The sequence below is a fragment of the Staurois parvus genome, unplaced genomic scaffold (genome assembly GCF_062004578.1).
Source record: "Staurois parvus isolate SC_StPar_1 unplaced genomic scaffold, SC_StPar_1.0 ptg000114l, whole genome shotgun sequence".
NCBI classification, from domain to species: domain Eukaryota; kingdom Metazoa; phylum Chordata; class Amphibia; order Anura; family Ranidae; genus Staurois; species Staurois parvus.
The window spans coordinates 6,889,556-6,905,367 of NW_028317910.1; the positions used below are offsets into that span (position 1 = coordinate 6,889,556).

Here is a 15,812-nt window from a genome sequence, read left to right on the forward strand (position 1 = left end):
GACTTTTTCATGTCAAATATAATAGCAGAGCTCTCTGCAAGGGAAAGAAGTAATTAAATGCCGGCCGTAGACGGGACAAAAGTCGGCCTATTGAACGACCGATTTTTTGTTTTTTTTGTTTTTTTTTTAAACGGCCGGTTTTTGACCCATCTATGGCCTGCATAAGTCCAGCAAAATAGTAAAAATAGGATCAGTGAGCTACTAATACTATCCAGCATACACTGCAACTGCGCTAAAAAAAGAATGTGCACTAAGGGGGGCACGTCAATGACATCATGTGATCATTTAGACCCAGTCTAGTAAAAGAAAGCACTGTGATGAAGACGTGATGAATTTACTGCCAAAGTTATGAAAGCTAAAGGTGTGATAAGGTGGCATAACCTCTGAGGACCAGTGCAGTGAATACTGGCAGTGTGATGTTATCATGTGATCATTCAAAGTCAATGTAATGAATACTGACAGCAGGATGGTGTCAGAACTTTCTCCCTACAAAAATTGATAAACAATAGACATTTTAATATATTCTTGAATTCTCAGATGGTCAACCACAGATACTCACCAATGGGCGTAAATCAGGGTGTGACAGTATGTAGCCATTGTTTGTGTTCAGGAAGGCATAACCATGAACACCAAGCTATAAAAAAAAAATTCTAAAATCATTATCATTCTCAAGAGAAGTTTCACTTTTCATTTTTTAAGCTAATATTTTAAACAAGCCCCATACGGTGAGATGACAGGTCCACTTTTACATAAAATGCTTTTTCTACCGGTATGAACAAAGTGCAAACTGACCCAGACATGCCAGGTCAGTAGAAGATGTAGGTTTCAGATAGCGGCTCACCTTGTACCTGGGGGCCAACTTCAACAGTTCTCGTAGGGGGACATCAGACCCGATAACCCCTAAAAGGATCCCCTCTGATCTCTGCATAGGAAAAGCCCGGTCATTAAATGCTACATAATAACAGCTTGTGACAATAGTAACAATGTTACCAGCAAAAGTGACAATAATAATAATGATATCTGTATTAAATAATAATTATTCAGCTTATTACGTTTACTACAAGTTCATTTCAGTTGTTACTCAGCACACACTTTTTAATATGTACAAAAACTAAAGCAGTATTAAACCCAAAAATCGAAAACATCACAGGACCAAATCAGGTGTGGTGGCTGCATTAGTTTTCTATTTTTAGGCTTTTTCACTCTGTTTTTTCCTGGTGATGCAGCCAGTAACACACCTCCTGTATTAAAGCACCTACACTTTGGATGAAAGAGCACAGGGGCCCCTTTGCACAGCAGCATTATAAAGCTATGGGGAGGGGAGTGTAGGACGTACTACCATATTTCCATACACAAATTGAAGCCAAACTCCAGCTCACATTTTTAGGACCAGTTCACACTACATACATTTCAGAGTGCTTTTTTCCTGCATCCAAAATGCACAGAAAGTAGGTTATATGGTTGACAATGTCATAGTTCACATCAGTGCTTTCCAGATGCAGAAAAAAGTAAATCAGGCTTCATTTTTCCTGCACAGAACTGTACTGGAACACGGTAAAATGCATAAAAAATGCACAAAACCGCATAGAAGTGCACATGTCCCTATTTGGATTGAAGAAAAAGAGAGGGGAAAAAAGGAACTGGAATGCATCAGAGGCGCACTGTAATGCATCAAAAGCGCTCTGGAATGCATCAAAAACACACATGCAGAATCACGTCCTACACACATCTGGACTGCTTTCCTATAGTGTGAACAGGCCCTTAAGCAGTTACAGCAACAATTTTATTCCTTTTGAGATAAAAGTCTTACATTATTAAACAAAAGCTGGTCATTGTAAGCACCACTGTCAGTGTTAAATGGTTTGTCTCATTCCTCTGCTACATTTACGCTTGTTCTTTTGAAATACAACAGACTTACTCAGCAGATCACCAGGTGAAAATAAGGGAATGAAGGCTTAAGAAAGAATCTAATACAGTCACCACAAGAATTGGTAAGCTGCAATATAATAAATGTTTGCCGGTAAGTTTAATACCGCTTTAAGGAATGGATCTTTAGTAATATTTGTTCATATTTACTTACTGGCATATGAAAGTAAAAAACATTCAAAATCTTCTCCATTTTGGTCATGATTGGCAAGCCTCAATGTGTTTTTGCAATCAGTCTTTGCTAAAAGTGTTGCCAATTTTAAGGCACACGCCAAGGCATAATCAAGGCTTTTTACTGCAGCAGAAACATGCAAAGTCTCTTCTGCAATAAATAAACGTGCTTCCATATTCGTAGTCCCCTTTAGAATGTACACTAAGCAATGGATGTGCAGCTCAAGCACCTGTGTACTGGGATGAATGAACCCCTATACATGGCGGCAGATAAACTGTCCACATACACTTGCCGGCCACTTTATTAGGTACACCTTGCTAGTACCGGGTTGGACCCCCTTTTGCCTTCTGAACTGCCTTGATTCTTTGTGGCATAGATTCAACAAGGTGTTGGAAACGTTCCTCAGAGATTTTGGCCCATATTGACATGATAGCGTCACGCAGTTGCTGCAGTTTTGTCGGCTGCACATCCATAATGCGAATATCCCGTTTCACAACGTCCCAAAGGTGCTGTATTGGATTGAGATCTGGTGACTGTGGAGGCCATTGGAGTACAGGGAGCTCATTGTCATGTTCAAGATACCAGTTTGAGATGATCTGAGCTTTGTGACATGGTGCATTATCCTGCTGGAAGGAGCCATCAGAAGATGGGGACACTGTAGTCATAAAGGGATGGACATGGTCAGCAACAATACTCAGGTAGGCCATGGCATTTAAACGATACTCAGTTGGTATTAAGGGGCCCAAAGTGTGCCGAGAAAGTATCCCCCATACCATTACACCACCAGCCTGAACCATTGATACAAGGTAGGATGGATCCATGCTTTCCTGTTGTTCTGACCCTATCATCTGAATGTTGCAGCTAAGATCAGGACTCATCAGACCAGGCAACGTTTTTCCAATCTTCATTTGTCCAATTTTGGTGAGCCTGTGCCAATTGTAGCCTCTGTTTCCTGTTCTTAACTGACAGGAGTGGCACCTGGTGTGGTCTTCTGCTGCTGTAGCCCATCTGCTTCAAGGTTCAACATATTGTGCATTCAGAGATGGTATTCTGCATACCTTGGTTGTAACAAGTGGTTATTTGAATTACTGTTGCCTTTCTGACATCTCGAACTAGTCTCCCCATTCTCCTCTGACATCAACAAGTTATTTTTGTTCACACAACTGTTGATATCACTTGATATAATTTCTCTTTTTTGGATCATTCCCTGTATACCCTAGAAATGGTTGAAAATCCCAGTAGATCAGCAGTATTTGAAATATTCAGACCAGCCCATCTGGTACCAACAACCTTGCCACGTTCTAAGTCACTAAAATCCATTTTCTTCCCTCTTCTGACTTCAGCAAGTCATCTTCACCACATCTAGATGCCTAAATGCATTGAGTTGCTGCCATGTGGTTGGCTGATTAGCAATTTGTGTTACCAAACAACTGAACAGGTGTACCTAATAAAGAGGACGATGTGTATATGGAAAGTAGGGCTGTTCACTGAAACAACCAGATTTTGTTATTCATTTTCCCAGTGCAGGTTAGACAATGACTGGTTTTTAAACTCTTGCTGTAAACTGCATAAATCCATCCCAAAACACTCAAGGTCACATGACCACACAACAACTTACAGTCTCATTCTTCTTGCTGAAAACCGGCATGGCTACTGTGGTCATGAGCAGCAGACTCTGGGCCTGAGAGGCGAAGAGCTGAAAGGAAACAGTGAAACAAAGGCAGCTAATTATGTTTTTGTCAAGCAAAGGATAACAACTTCTGATTGTCTTTCCTTACGGCAGTCACAATGTTTGTTTTGTTCAGTTGCAATGTGACCTTGCTTGAAAATCTGACTACTTCAGGAAGAGTAATTTCCCTCACACAGGCCTATTCCCCCTTGCATGTCACAGTCCGCTCATCTAGGAGTGTCTACTTAGTCTCTGTGCTGGCCCAGCTCCTCCGCCCCTACCCTCACCTCCCTACATAACCCTTTATGCAGCTGTCAGGGAATGAATGAAGTGGAATACTATAGGGCAGGGGCCTCCAAACTATGGCCCTCCAGGTGTTAAGAAACTGCAAGTCCCATGAGGCCTTGCAAGACTCTAACAGACACAGGCAAGACTCCCAGAGGCAGAGGCATGATGGGACTTGTAGTACTTCAACAGCTGGCGGGCCATAGTTTGGAGACCCCTGCTATAGGTTGTCATTTGAGTGACAGTTCTGAGTCTGCTGGGGCTCTTGACATCACTTCAAAGATGACAGCACCCAGAAGCAGTCTCAGGGCTTTTGAATATGTACACAAGGCATGCTTTTACAGGTAAGTAAAAGCATATACCCTGTTAAATACACATACAATATAATGTTATGGGATGATTTTTGCGGTCATGAACAGTCTGGTGACAGGGCCTCTTTAAATAAATTCATCACAAGCCATAAAGTCCACTTTAAGTACACTAAATGTCTTTGCAAATCCATGTATTAGCTTGTAAAAGTAACAGTGCCATCATCACTATGCAAAGAGCAGATCTGTGGGTGGGACCCAGAAGCTCCACCCACTACAGGTTGCCTGCAGAAAACTACAGGAGGGGGCGGATACAGGACCAGTCACCCTGCACAAGGAAAGAGAGCAGTAGTGACCGGTCTTTATTACAGGAAGCTCCTTCACAGACACAAAGTACAGGAGTGGTTTAATGCTGAATTACTGCACAGATCTGGAAAAAAATACAAAAAAGGACACCAAGATTCAAGTCAGAATACACATGGCTCTTGTATTCAGAAAACATATGTTTCAGCATTAATAAAATATGGGGATATTTAAACAACACAATTCCTGAAATTCATAAAGACTAGAGCAGCCAGATTTAGCAAAAGTATCTCTTATGTGTTCTAAAAGTGATGCAGAATCTGCACAATTCTTGAACTTGTCTGGAACTTGAACTTGAATTCGGCACATGCTGCACCACTTCTAGAGTACACATAAGACACTTCGCAATATCTGTCTGTGCTTGTGTTTCTTTCTGTATAAAAGAGTTTTTCTTAATTAGCTCCACTTTTGTAGAATACAAACGGTATTTTAGTTTCAGTTTGATGTATTCATTGCGTAAAAATGGAGCATTTTAGAACTAGCTGAATTTGATGCACAAGACATTGTCAGAACGAAAAAGTTTCTCAAATGCTTCATGAATTTGATACAATACATTACCAATAATGAGGGAATAACTCCTGTAAAGTTGTGCAGCAGCTTTATTTAATTCCCCTCATATTCTGCATTTTGCACATTTTCTAAAGGCTACTTTCACACTGCTTTGTTGAAAAAATGCAGCAAAAATGCATGTTTTTTCTACATTTTTGCCACATTGCAGTTTTCCCCCATATCTCAAGACTGGACAAAGCACTTTCCACAGGTGTGGTGCATTTTTTATGCATTTTTCTATTCATTTCAATGGACAGGTGCGTTTTACCTGAGTTTTTTTTTCACCTGATCAAATGCACCAAAAATGCAGCAAGCAGGATTTTAAAAAATGCAACTAAAATGCATCAGACCAGTGTGAAGAGTTCCATAGGACTTAAAGGGATGCATTTTTTCTTCTTCTTTTTTTAAGTTGAACAACTAAACAAAAACTGATCAGTGTGAAAGCAGCCAAAGTGTTTTTTTTTCTGTGAGATAACTGACATTTTTTAGTTTTCATTCAGGACCAGATTTATAACTACTCCTCCTTTTCTCTCTTTTTTAGTGTTGGTTGGTATGTGAAAAGGCAGCAGCCGGAGAGTTGCTGGGAGCTCAGTAAATGTTGTTGACATGAACCCACAATAAAACCATTTACCATGCCGTTGCCGGGCAGAGCCTCAAATGACTTTTGTGAGCTCCTGGCAACTATCAAAAGTAGCAATACGACCTTGTTTGTACTGTACCATCCACGCTGACCCATCATGTTCCACTCCTCAATCAGGAATAAACTGTCTATATTGTAGATATATAAAAGTCACTGACATCTGCCACGAAGCAGTGGAAGGGGAAAACACGGGGCATATCTAGGGCATTGTTCCAGAGGAAGCTTGACAATGTTTGACAAAAACAGATAATGCTCTAAATGAGAGGTATCCAGAAAGAAGGGACATGGGAGATAGGGTGTCAAACACAGCATAAAGGAGGGGGCACATGGAGCGGAGCACATGGGAGAAGGTGGTAAGTGGAGCAAAGAAAGAGGAACGGACAAAAGGAGAGGAAGAAAGGAAAGGAGAAGTAGAGAGGAGAGGAAGAAAGGAAAGGAGAGGTAGGGAGGAAAGGAGGAAAGGAGAGGTAGAGAGGAGAGGAAGAAAGGAGAGGAGGAGAGGAAGAAAGGAGAGGAGAGGAAAAGGAAAGGAAATGAGAGGAGAGGAGAGGACAGGAGAGGAAAGGAAAGGAAGAAAAGAAAGGAAAGGAAGAAAAGAAAGGAGAGGAGAGGAAGAAAGGAAAGGAGAGGAGAACAAGAAAGGAGAGGAAGAAAGGAGAGGAGAACAAGAAAGGAGAGGAAGAAAGGAGAGGAGAACAAGAAAGGAAATGAGAGGAGAGCAAGTAAGGAAAGGAGAGGAGAGGAAGAAAGGAGAGGAGAGGAAGAAAGGAAAGGAGAGGAAGAATGGGAAGGAGAGGAAGAATGGGAAGGAGAGGAAGATAGGAGAGGAGAGGAAGATATGAAAGGAGAGGAAGAAAGGAGAGGAGAGAGAGGAAGAAAGGAGAGAGAGGAAAGCAAGGAGGAGAGGAGTGGGATGAGAGAGGAAAGCAAGGAGGAGAGGAGAGAAGAGAGGAAAGCAAGGAGGAGAGGAGAAAAGACAGGAAAGCAAGGAGGAGAGGAGTGGGATGAGAGAGGAAAGCAAGGAGGAGAGGAGAGAAGAGAGGAAAGCAAGGAGGAGAGGAGAAAAGAGAGGAAAGAGAGGAAAGCAAGGAGGCGAGGAGTGGGATGAGAGAGGAAAGCAAGGAGGAGAGGAGAGAAGAGAGGAAAGCAAGGAGGAGAGGAGAAAAGAGAGGAAAGAGAGGAAAGCAAGGAGGCGAGAGGAAAGCAAGGAGGAGAGAGGAGAGAGAGGAAAGCAAGGAGGAGAGAGGAGAGAGAGGAAATCAAGGAGGAGAGGAAAGAGAGGAAAGCAAGGAGGACAGCACGAAGGAGAGAGGAAAGCAAGGAGGAGAGGAGAGAGGAAAGGGGAGAGGGGAGAGGAAGTGGACAGAAGGAAGTGAGATCAATAACAGTGGAAGAGGAGAGGAGTTCAAAAGGAGAAAAGTAAAATAAAAGAGAAAGGAGATGAATGGAATATGAGAGGATGCAGAGAAGAAAGGTAAGGGGGAAGAGGGAATGTCAAGAGTGGAAAAGAAGGAGAATGAAAAGAGGAGACAGAGTTGAAGGAGAGGAGAGAGAACACAAGGGGTTGAAGGAAACAAAAACAAATTGATAGAACAGAAGATAGGAGAGAAAAAAGAAGATAAAGCTTCCATTTTGATATTTTTCTTTTCCCTGGAATATCCATTATTTACATGTTGAAACGGTTTCTGTGCAGCAGTGAAAGCTCATAAAATGATACAAACATTGACATACATGTTGAGCAGGCATCATGCAGCAAACATATTGATAAATGATTGATGACGCATTCCTACCACATCACGACATCCGCAAGCAAACATAATTTGCAGTGTCACTGAGAGCATCACGAACACTTTTACAAACATCAAACTACCACCACGGAGATACTGGGCCACAAAACTGAAAACACCGGTTACCTCTTCAGATTGTGGCAGCTGTTTGGACAGACCGATGGAGGAAGGGGTGAGGATGGATGTAAACCGGGGTGAGAAAATTGGATGAAATATGAATTGAGTCATATGAATATGAAAATGGTAAAGATGCAGACATATAAATGTTAGGAGATGTGTTACACAGCAGAACCATCCCAGGGGGTAAACCCCATAGCATACTCTTTACATGGAAATGTGAATTAATGAACTACAACTATCAATGGCCAACACGGCCAATGGCTTGTAGTACTTAAGGAACTGTAAGGGTGCTGCGGAGCACTCTTGTAGTTCATTGATTTTTCTTGCCATTCAGTAACTGCCTGCCCATACGGGAGGATCTTGGCATTGCACCCTTGATGTGCTGATCGCGAGTGCAATACTTTTCAGACTGCAGGGAAAAAAAATAAATGCACTTTTTTAACCTGCAAAAGATATATATATACATATATATATATATATATATATATATATATATATATATATTTTTTTTTTTATATACGAAAGATTAATTTAGCCTTTAAAGTGTTCATCAAGCCAAGACTTCTTTTCTTAGTTTTGGATGGGGTAGTGAAGATTTAGGACCCTTGCCAGGATTTTACTGCATTCTGGGGATCTTTTAAAGAGATTTACTCACTTCCTTTTTTGCTGACAACGTTTCAAAAGATAAAGAGTGAAGAGAACTCTCCAACAGCAAAACAGAAGTAAAAAACAGTTTAGAAGAATAGGGGGAAGGCTGGGACCCCAGATATTTTATGTTGTTGTGGCAGATTACAAGAATTGTAATCGCTCTGCATTCATCTAAAATGAAAAGGAACCATTTTGACCTAAAATACACTTTAGGAGAAGGCAGCCTATCTATACATACAGTTAGGTCCATATATTTGGACACGGGCACAATTTTAGTTTTTTTTCAGGTATTTACCAAAACATGTTCAAGCTATAGTTATATAATGGATATGGGCTGAAAGTGCACACTCTCAGGTTTAATTTGAGGGTATGTACATCCATACTGGAGGAAGGATTTAGGAATTACAGCTCTTAAGAGTAGCCATTCTCCCGTTTTCAAGGGACCAAAAGTAATTGGACAATTGAATCAAAAGCTGTTTCATGGCCAGGTGTGGGCTACTCCTTCGTTATTTCTTCATCATTTAAGCAGGTAAAAGGTCTGGAGTTGATTCTAAGCGTGGTATTTGCATTTGGAATCTATTGCTGTGAATCTATATCAGGCATTCAAAGGAGCTGTCCATGCAAGTGAAACAAGCCATTGTAAGGCTTCAAAAATTAAACAAATCCATCAGAGCAATAGCAGCAACATTAGGAGTGGCCACATCAACGGTTTGGTACATTCTGAGGAAAGAAGAATGCACTGGTGAGCTCAGCAACATAAAATGGCATGGACATCCATGGAAGACAACAGTGGTGGATGAGTGCAGGATCCTCTCTATGGTAAAGAAAAACCCATTCACAACATCCAGACAAGTGAATGACACTCTCCAGGAGCTGGGCGTATCATTGTCAAAGTCTGCAATCAAGAGAAGACTTCACGAGAGCAAATACAGGGGGTTTACCACAAGGTACAAACCATTCATAAGCCTGAAGAATAGAAAAGCCAGATCAGACTTTGCCAATAAACATCTAAAAAAAAAGCCAGACCAGTTCTGGAAAAGCATTCTTTGGACGGATAAAACTAAGATTAATCTGTACCAAAATGACAGGAATAAAAAATTGGCTTGGAACAGCTCATAATCCAAAGCACACAATGTCATCTGTAAAACATGGTGGATGGCATGGGCATACATGGCTTCCAGTGGCACTAGGTCATTGGTGTTTATTGATGATGTGACAGAAGACAGAAGCAGACGGATTAATTCTGCAGTGTTTAGAGATATACTGTCAGTGCAGATTCATCCAAATGCAGCAAAGTCGATTGGACGGCGCTTCACAGTACAGATGGACAATGATCCAAAACACACTGCAAAAGCAACACAGGAGCTTTTAAAGGAAAAGAATTGGAATGTTCTGCAATGGCCGAGTCAATCACCTGATCTCAACCCAATTGAGCATGCATTTCACTTGCTGAAGGCAAAACTAAAGGCAGAAAGACCCACAAACAAAGAACAACTGAAGACAGCTGCAGTTAGAGCCTGGCAAAGCATCAGAAAGGAGGAAACCCAGTCTTTGGTAATGTCCATGGGTTCCAGACTTCAGGCAGTCATTGCCAGTAAAGGATTCTCAACAAAATATTAAATAGGAACATTTTATTTATGATTATATTCAATTGTTCAATTACTTTTGGTCCCTTGAAAAAGAGGGAAAGGCTAGTCTTAAGAGCTGTAATTCCTAAACTCTTCCTCCAATTTGGATGTACATACCCTCAAATTAAACCTGAGAGTGTGCACTTTCAGCCCATATCGATTAAACAACTATAGATTGAATATGTTTTGAAAAAAACAATTGTGCCTGTGTCCAAATATATATGGACCTAGCTGTATGTTGCAAACTTGTGATGTCACTAACAGCTACTGGAATAATAAACTGAATTTTGGTTCATCCCAATTAATAACTACTACGTCTGACAGCAAGGTCACCACATTGTACACAATAGATGACCAGTCTTCTTGAGATGAGTAAAGTTGAGAGTTTTTCATTATGCCAAAACTTTAGCAATCTGGATATTTTGTCAAACTTTCATTATTTCAGCAAAGAATATCACAGTTAATAGGAAAGGCAAAAAAATTTGTTTTTGTTTGCGTTTTTTGAGTATGCAATGGGCTTTAAGTGGCCCCTAAACGTTATGGATGCCCCCATCAAATTTTTTTCCTATATTTTAAAACTAAAAAAAAAATATAAACTGGCACCATCTAAAATGAAAAAAGAATTTGTAGCAGCAGCTGACACTGACTCGACTTTGGTTTCGCTCTAAGATCATCATATCACTTCTGAAATATTCTTTTCTTTCTCAACCAAATTATGCCTTAGTGGTACGCATGGGGAAATTTCACTGCAAAATGAATTTCCACTAAATTGCTACTCTCATCCCTTCTTGTGAACATCATGTCTATCCAGCCAGATAGGCTGATAACCATAACCCCAGAAAAGTCAAACTTTATTTTCATTGACGAGTGGCTGCTTCCATCTTATATAAGTCAACAGAAAGGGGTTCACTTAAAGAGGAGCTCCACCCAAAAGGGGAAGTTCCGCTTTAAGGACTGCTCTCCCACTCCTCATTAAGGATTGGCACCTTTGAGCGGCGGGGGGGAGCGTGTACCTGAATTTGACAGGTACCCGCTCCCTATTCTGTTCTGATCACCTAGGCGATCAGAAGGTGTCCTCCCTCCCTTCCTGTAGTCTTTTGGGACGCGTGACAGGTCCCAGAAGACTACAGGACCATTCATGAAGCGCAACGCTACTCGTGCATGCGCAGTGGGTACCCGGCTGTGAAGCTGCAAGCTATCACAGCCGGGTGCCCACAATGAAGATGCTGGCCTCCTGGAATACAGGACGGCCGGTGAAACGGACTGCGGGGGACACACCGTGGGACCGCAGAACAGGTAAGTGGCTGTTTTTTAAAAGTCAACAGCTACAGTTTTTGTAGCTGCTGACTTTTATTTTTTGACAGGGTGAGTGGAACTCCGCTTTAAGTTTCTCCGTGCCCTGGCAAATGCTCTTCTGGCACCAGGAAAAGTTAGGCATACCAGAGAAAAGCTAAACTTTCTCAACTTACATAGCTTAGAGTGCAGAAAGGAGGAGACAGTATGGCTGACAGAATGATGAGAGATACAAAACAACTGACAAGGACATGTACAGGTAGTATCACCTTGTCAAAAGTGTTATATCCAGCTGGGATAAATGAAGTGACACAGGCGTTGGGGCCTGTATACCATACAAGGACTACTTTTCCAGAGTCTTTGTAACCTCAAGTTGTTGCTTGCAGGCAGTCCAATGAAGTCTATTTGGATGCAGAGCTTGCACAGACACAGCCACTCAACTAATGTAACAGACCTGCAGGTGCGAGTGAGTGGTCCTGAACGCATACCGTCTGTCCCATTCTAAGTGTCTGTGTCCTTGTAGCCGCTGTGTCCTAACAGACTCCAACAGACTGTCTGCACACAGCACCTGGAGGTTAGACACAGGAAAAATCAGCCTGTTCACAGTATATTGACCTCAGCACCCATGTGAACAAGGCCTAACAATCATATGCAGGTATATGACAGGAGTGATTTGTGAACAAGAACAAGTGTGTTTGCTCAAAGCCTCCGACAATAAGAGATTCTTGGGAAAGGATTTCTCTTTACACTAAAAGGACTTCCAGATTATGAGAAGTCTTCTGTATTTAAAATCTGTATAGCAGAAGCCAATGGTTGAAGCCTAACTTCAACTAAACATTTTTTGAAAAAATGTTGTATACTGTGGAGCAGTGTTTCTCAACCTTTTCTAAGTCAAGGCACCCTTTAAAATTATGGGCAGTCCCGAGGCACCCTTTAAAATTATGGACAATCTTGAGGCACCCCATTCTAAAATGTGAAAAACTATTCTAATAGTTTTATATAATGCAGCAACATCCACACACTTAGAACACCCAACATTAGAGGTGATTTATTCTTCCAAAGTAAATACACTTTTGCAACTGGTACTGACTAGTATTCCAGTGTTTCTCTTATTCCTCAGTTTTCTCCATCACTGAGAAAATGTGACCCCAGCACTGATGGAGAAGGGCAGGAGAGGGTCAAACTAGGGTGCTGTGCATGTCATTGGTTGTCGGGATGCCGGCAGCTAGAAGTTCGTAATGGTGCACAATGAAAACCCGTGGTTTGTGTGACTAAAAGGCAGGCTTGTTCCAACCTCTGGCTCGTACACACGTTTTGGGAAATTTTTAGACATTTTGCCAAGGCACCCCTGAAGAAACCTCAAGGCACCCTGGTTGAGAAAGGCTGCTGTACAGTGTGAAAGTGTTAAAATGTTTGTCTGTGACCCCACTAAGAGAACTTCCCTTCACTTCCCATTCTTGTGACATCAAGAGAAGAATATGTGGGAAGCAGTTGTTCACTGAGACAGCAATAAAAACATTGTAAGAAGTTCCAACCCTTCCCTACTTTACTAAAATGTGTTTTTGTTTTTATCTGAGTCCCCATTGGAGAGATTTCCCCTTGCTTCCCATGAGGATTCAACAGTAACATAGACAAAAAAAAAATAAACCTTACAGCAGCTGTAACCCTTCCTGATGCTATGATATAAAAAGTTGTAGAGTTTGTACTTTAACGTGTATGAAAACATATAGATGGCCTATTTCTGCTCAGTGTGTTTTACACTTGTTCCTTGGTTCACTTGTTGGTCACATGGAGTAACTCCACTTTTCCCCATATTTGGATGGCCACTCACCGCGCTGTCCATGTAGGCCTCGGTCCATATAATATCATGGTCGTGGTTTATCACCATAGGCCGACTCAGCACATGGAGATACTCCATCACATTTTCCTGGACATCCGCAAGAGTAGAGATTTGAGTGTAATAACCTGTGGGTTGGATGAGGACTAAAATTACAGCATAGAAACAACAATACAGTATAACCAGACACATTATGGTGAGGAGGGCTTCTACTAGAACAGTACAAAGCACAGCAGAGCCGGCAAACAGAAAGCATCTGTCTGAATGCTGTACTTGCAGCAATACTCATGGATTACCAAAGCCAAAAAGTCAGATGAAATCACTGAAAGATATCAAATCAGACCCAAGAAACAACACTTTTGCATTTACAGTAATTTGATTCAAGGGACAATGGCTGTGTGGCTATAATTTTCACCCTTGCCTTTATCCAGTGTATGCAACTATCCTGATAGGTGTGGGTGACAGTATCCTTACTTTTTTTGGCAGCCCTGACTCTGAACGTACAGAAGTGCAACCAGTCTATTTCGTCCTTCAAGTAATGTCCACTCTCTGAACCCACCGCAACCTCACCAATGGCATGAACAAGGGACTGGGATTCATAGCACATAATCAGACAGCAAGATGATGCAGTCTAAACTAGAAGCAGTGCAAAAAGCCAGCTAAATCTGTTTGAAGCATATAATTTAATTTTTAGCTGAATGGAAAACTTAGCAAATTTTTTGCCTTAAGTACAGCTTCAACTTTCCCCACACAGCATTAAGAGAAGACAAACTGATTTGGTTGGACATGTTCCATAATTTCTTTTCCTAATTTGGACCACAAAAATACTCCAATCTTTGATGTATTATACAGCTAACATAGTACAACCCTTTTCAATATGTTATATTGCTTCTGGCTCCACTCAAAGTAGAGGTGAAAGCATATCCCTGTATCCCAGAGCATGGAATGCAGGCTTGTCCTGATACCAATTCAGAGGGCTAGTAAATGTAAAGAGGAAAGGATTGCCACTACTCTTGACCGGCCCAGGTAAATAAATGATAAAGAGAGGCCTCAGCCTACATGCCTCCGCCAAACCACACACCCTGATGCATTTAGCCCCACCCACTAGGAGCTTAGTCATAGGGATCCTTATGATTAAGCCCCGGTGGGCGGGAAAAAATGCATCAGGGTGTGTGGTTTGGTGGAGACATGTAGGCTGAGGCTGCTCTTTATCATTTATTCACCTGGTCTGGTCGGGAGTGTGATAATTGTGCGCACAGATATGGACGCGGACAACCATTTTGCTAAGATCCACCATCTTGTATCATACTCTGCAAATATCATTCTCTCTCCCTCCAGCCCCCTCCCCTTGCAAGGAATGTGGTCTGTGTGTCTGCTGAGTTCAGGAGTGCACAGGGCACAGCTGGATACGCTTCATGGTTTTAAACCCAATTAGCTGGTTCCTTGATGTCTGTTAGACCCTTGCCTTGGCCTGGTCGTAAACCTATAAATCAGTCCATCACTGGACATGAAAAGCATTCCAGAATGGCAGTAAAACATACATCCCACTTGAAACCACTTTTTCATACAATTTCATAAATCTCGACAGGAACAAGGTACAAAAAAAGCATTTATTCAGATAGGTCAGTTTAATACTAGTCACCTAACACATTACACCCCTATGTGGCACGTACACGAGAGTAGAAAGCAATATGTCATTATCTGGAATGGTAAGATATGTCATATTTGATGTCTGGACGTTCAGGATATCATTCTGCATATTACTCTACCAGTGGCTAGGCTGCTACATGTACCTAGTGAAGGTTATTGGCTATGGTATAAACGTGCAAGGGATTTGGTCATAACCTGAGTCTCCGCCTAAACACCCTTCCCCAAATGAGGCGATCAGTTCTCTGCTTTAAAGAGAAACCCTGCTGGATTCCTAGAAAAAGGCTGTCATGCCTGGAGAGGAAGATGAAGAGATTCTCCCTTTTAACATCAGGAACCATATTTGGGAGAAAAGGCAACCCTTTTGTTCAGGACACTTGAACTCTGCTTAAACCAAGGACTTCTGCAGGTATCCTACCTTCTTAAACTTCTTTCTGTTATCTCTCTGTTGTGTTATTGCTCTCTCTATTTCTATATATATATATATTTGTTACATCTTTTCTGTAAATATTTTTATTGCACCATTTTGACCTTTTTAGTAATAAGTCCTATTTTTACGCAAGTGGCAGCGCGGTTTTAGATTGGCTAGTCCTTTGGTCACAAGTTGGTGAGAAGGGCTGGGGTCTGACGCCGTGCCCGTCACAGGGAGTAGTGGCAATCCTTTCCTCTTTACAATTACTAGCTCTTTACCATTTAATCACCTGGTCTGGTCAGGAGTAGCGGCGTTCCTTTCCTCTTTAGATAATACAACCCCTTCTTTATAACACCATTAAAGCTAATTTAAAGTCAATGAAAACTCTACCCCTTACAAGCTACAACTGTTCCGCTTTCCTAAATTCACAAACGGTAAGAGAAGGATATATATATTCACTATTGGCTGCAGAATGGCAGAACCACTGCTCTGGGATTGCACTGCAGCTGGTCACATGAGCAAATGCTG

General features: G+C 41.6%; 1 protein-coding gene across 3 annotated transcripts in view; it reads right to left on the reverse strand.

Annotated features, from left to right (window-relative positions):
* CACNA2D4 (calcium voltage-gated channel auxiliary subunit alpha2delta 4) overlaps nt 1–15,812 on the reverse strand; it is a 303,483-nt gene that overhangs the window by 205,714 nt on the left and 81,957 nt on the right. For all 3 annotated transcript variants that reach the window (XM_089671819.1, XM_089671818.1, XM_089671817.1), the window contains exons 13-16: nt 13,220–13,353; nt 3,717–3,794; nt 842–922; nt 560–634 (exon numbers count right to left, since the gene is read on the reverse strand). In XM_089671819.1, coding sequence (XP_089527945.1) covers nt 560–634; nt 842–922; nt 3,717–3,794; nt 13,220–13,353 — 368 coding nt within the window. The remainder of the gene's footprint in view (nt 1–559; nt 635–841; nt 923–3,716; nt 3,795–13,219; nt 13,354–15,812) is intronic.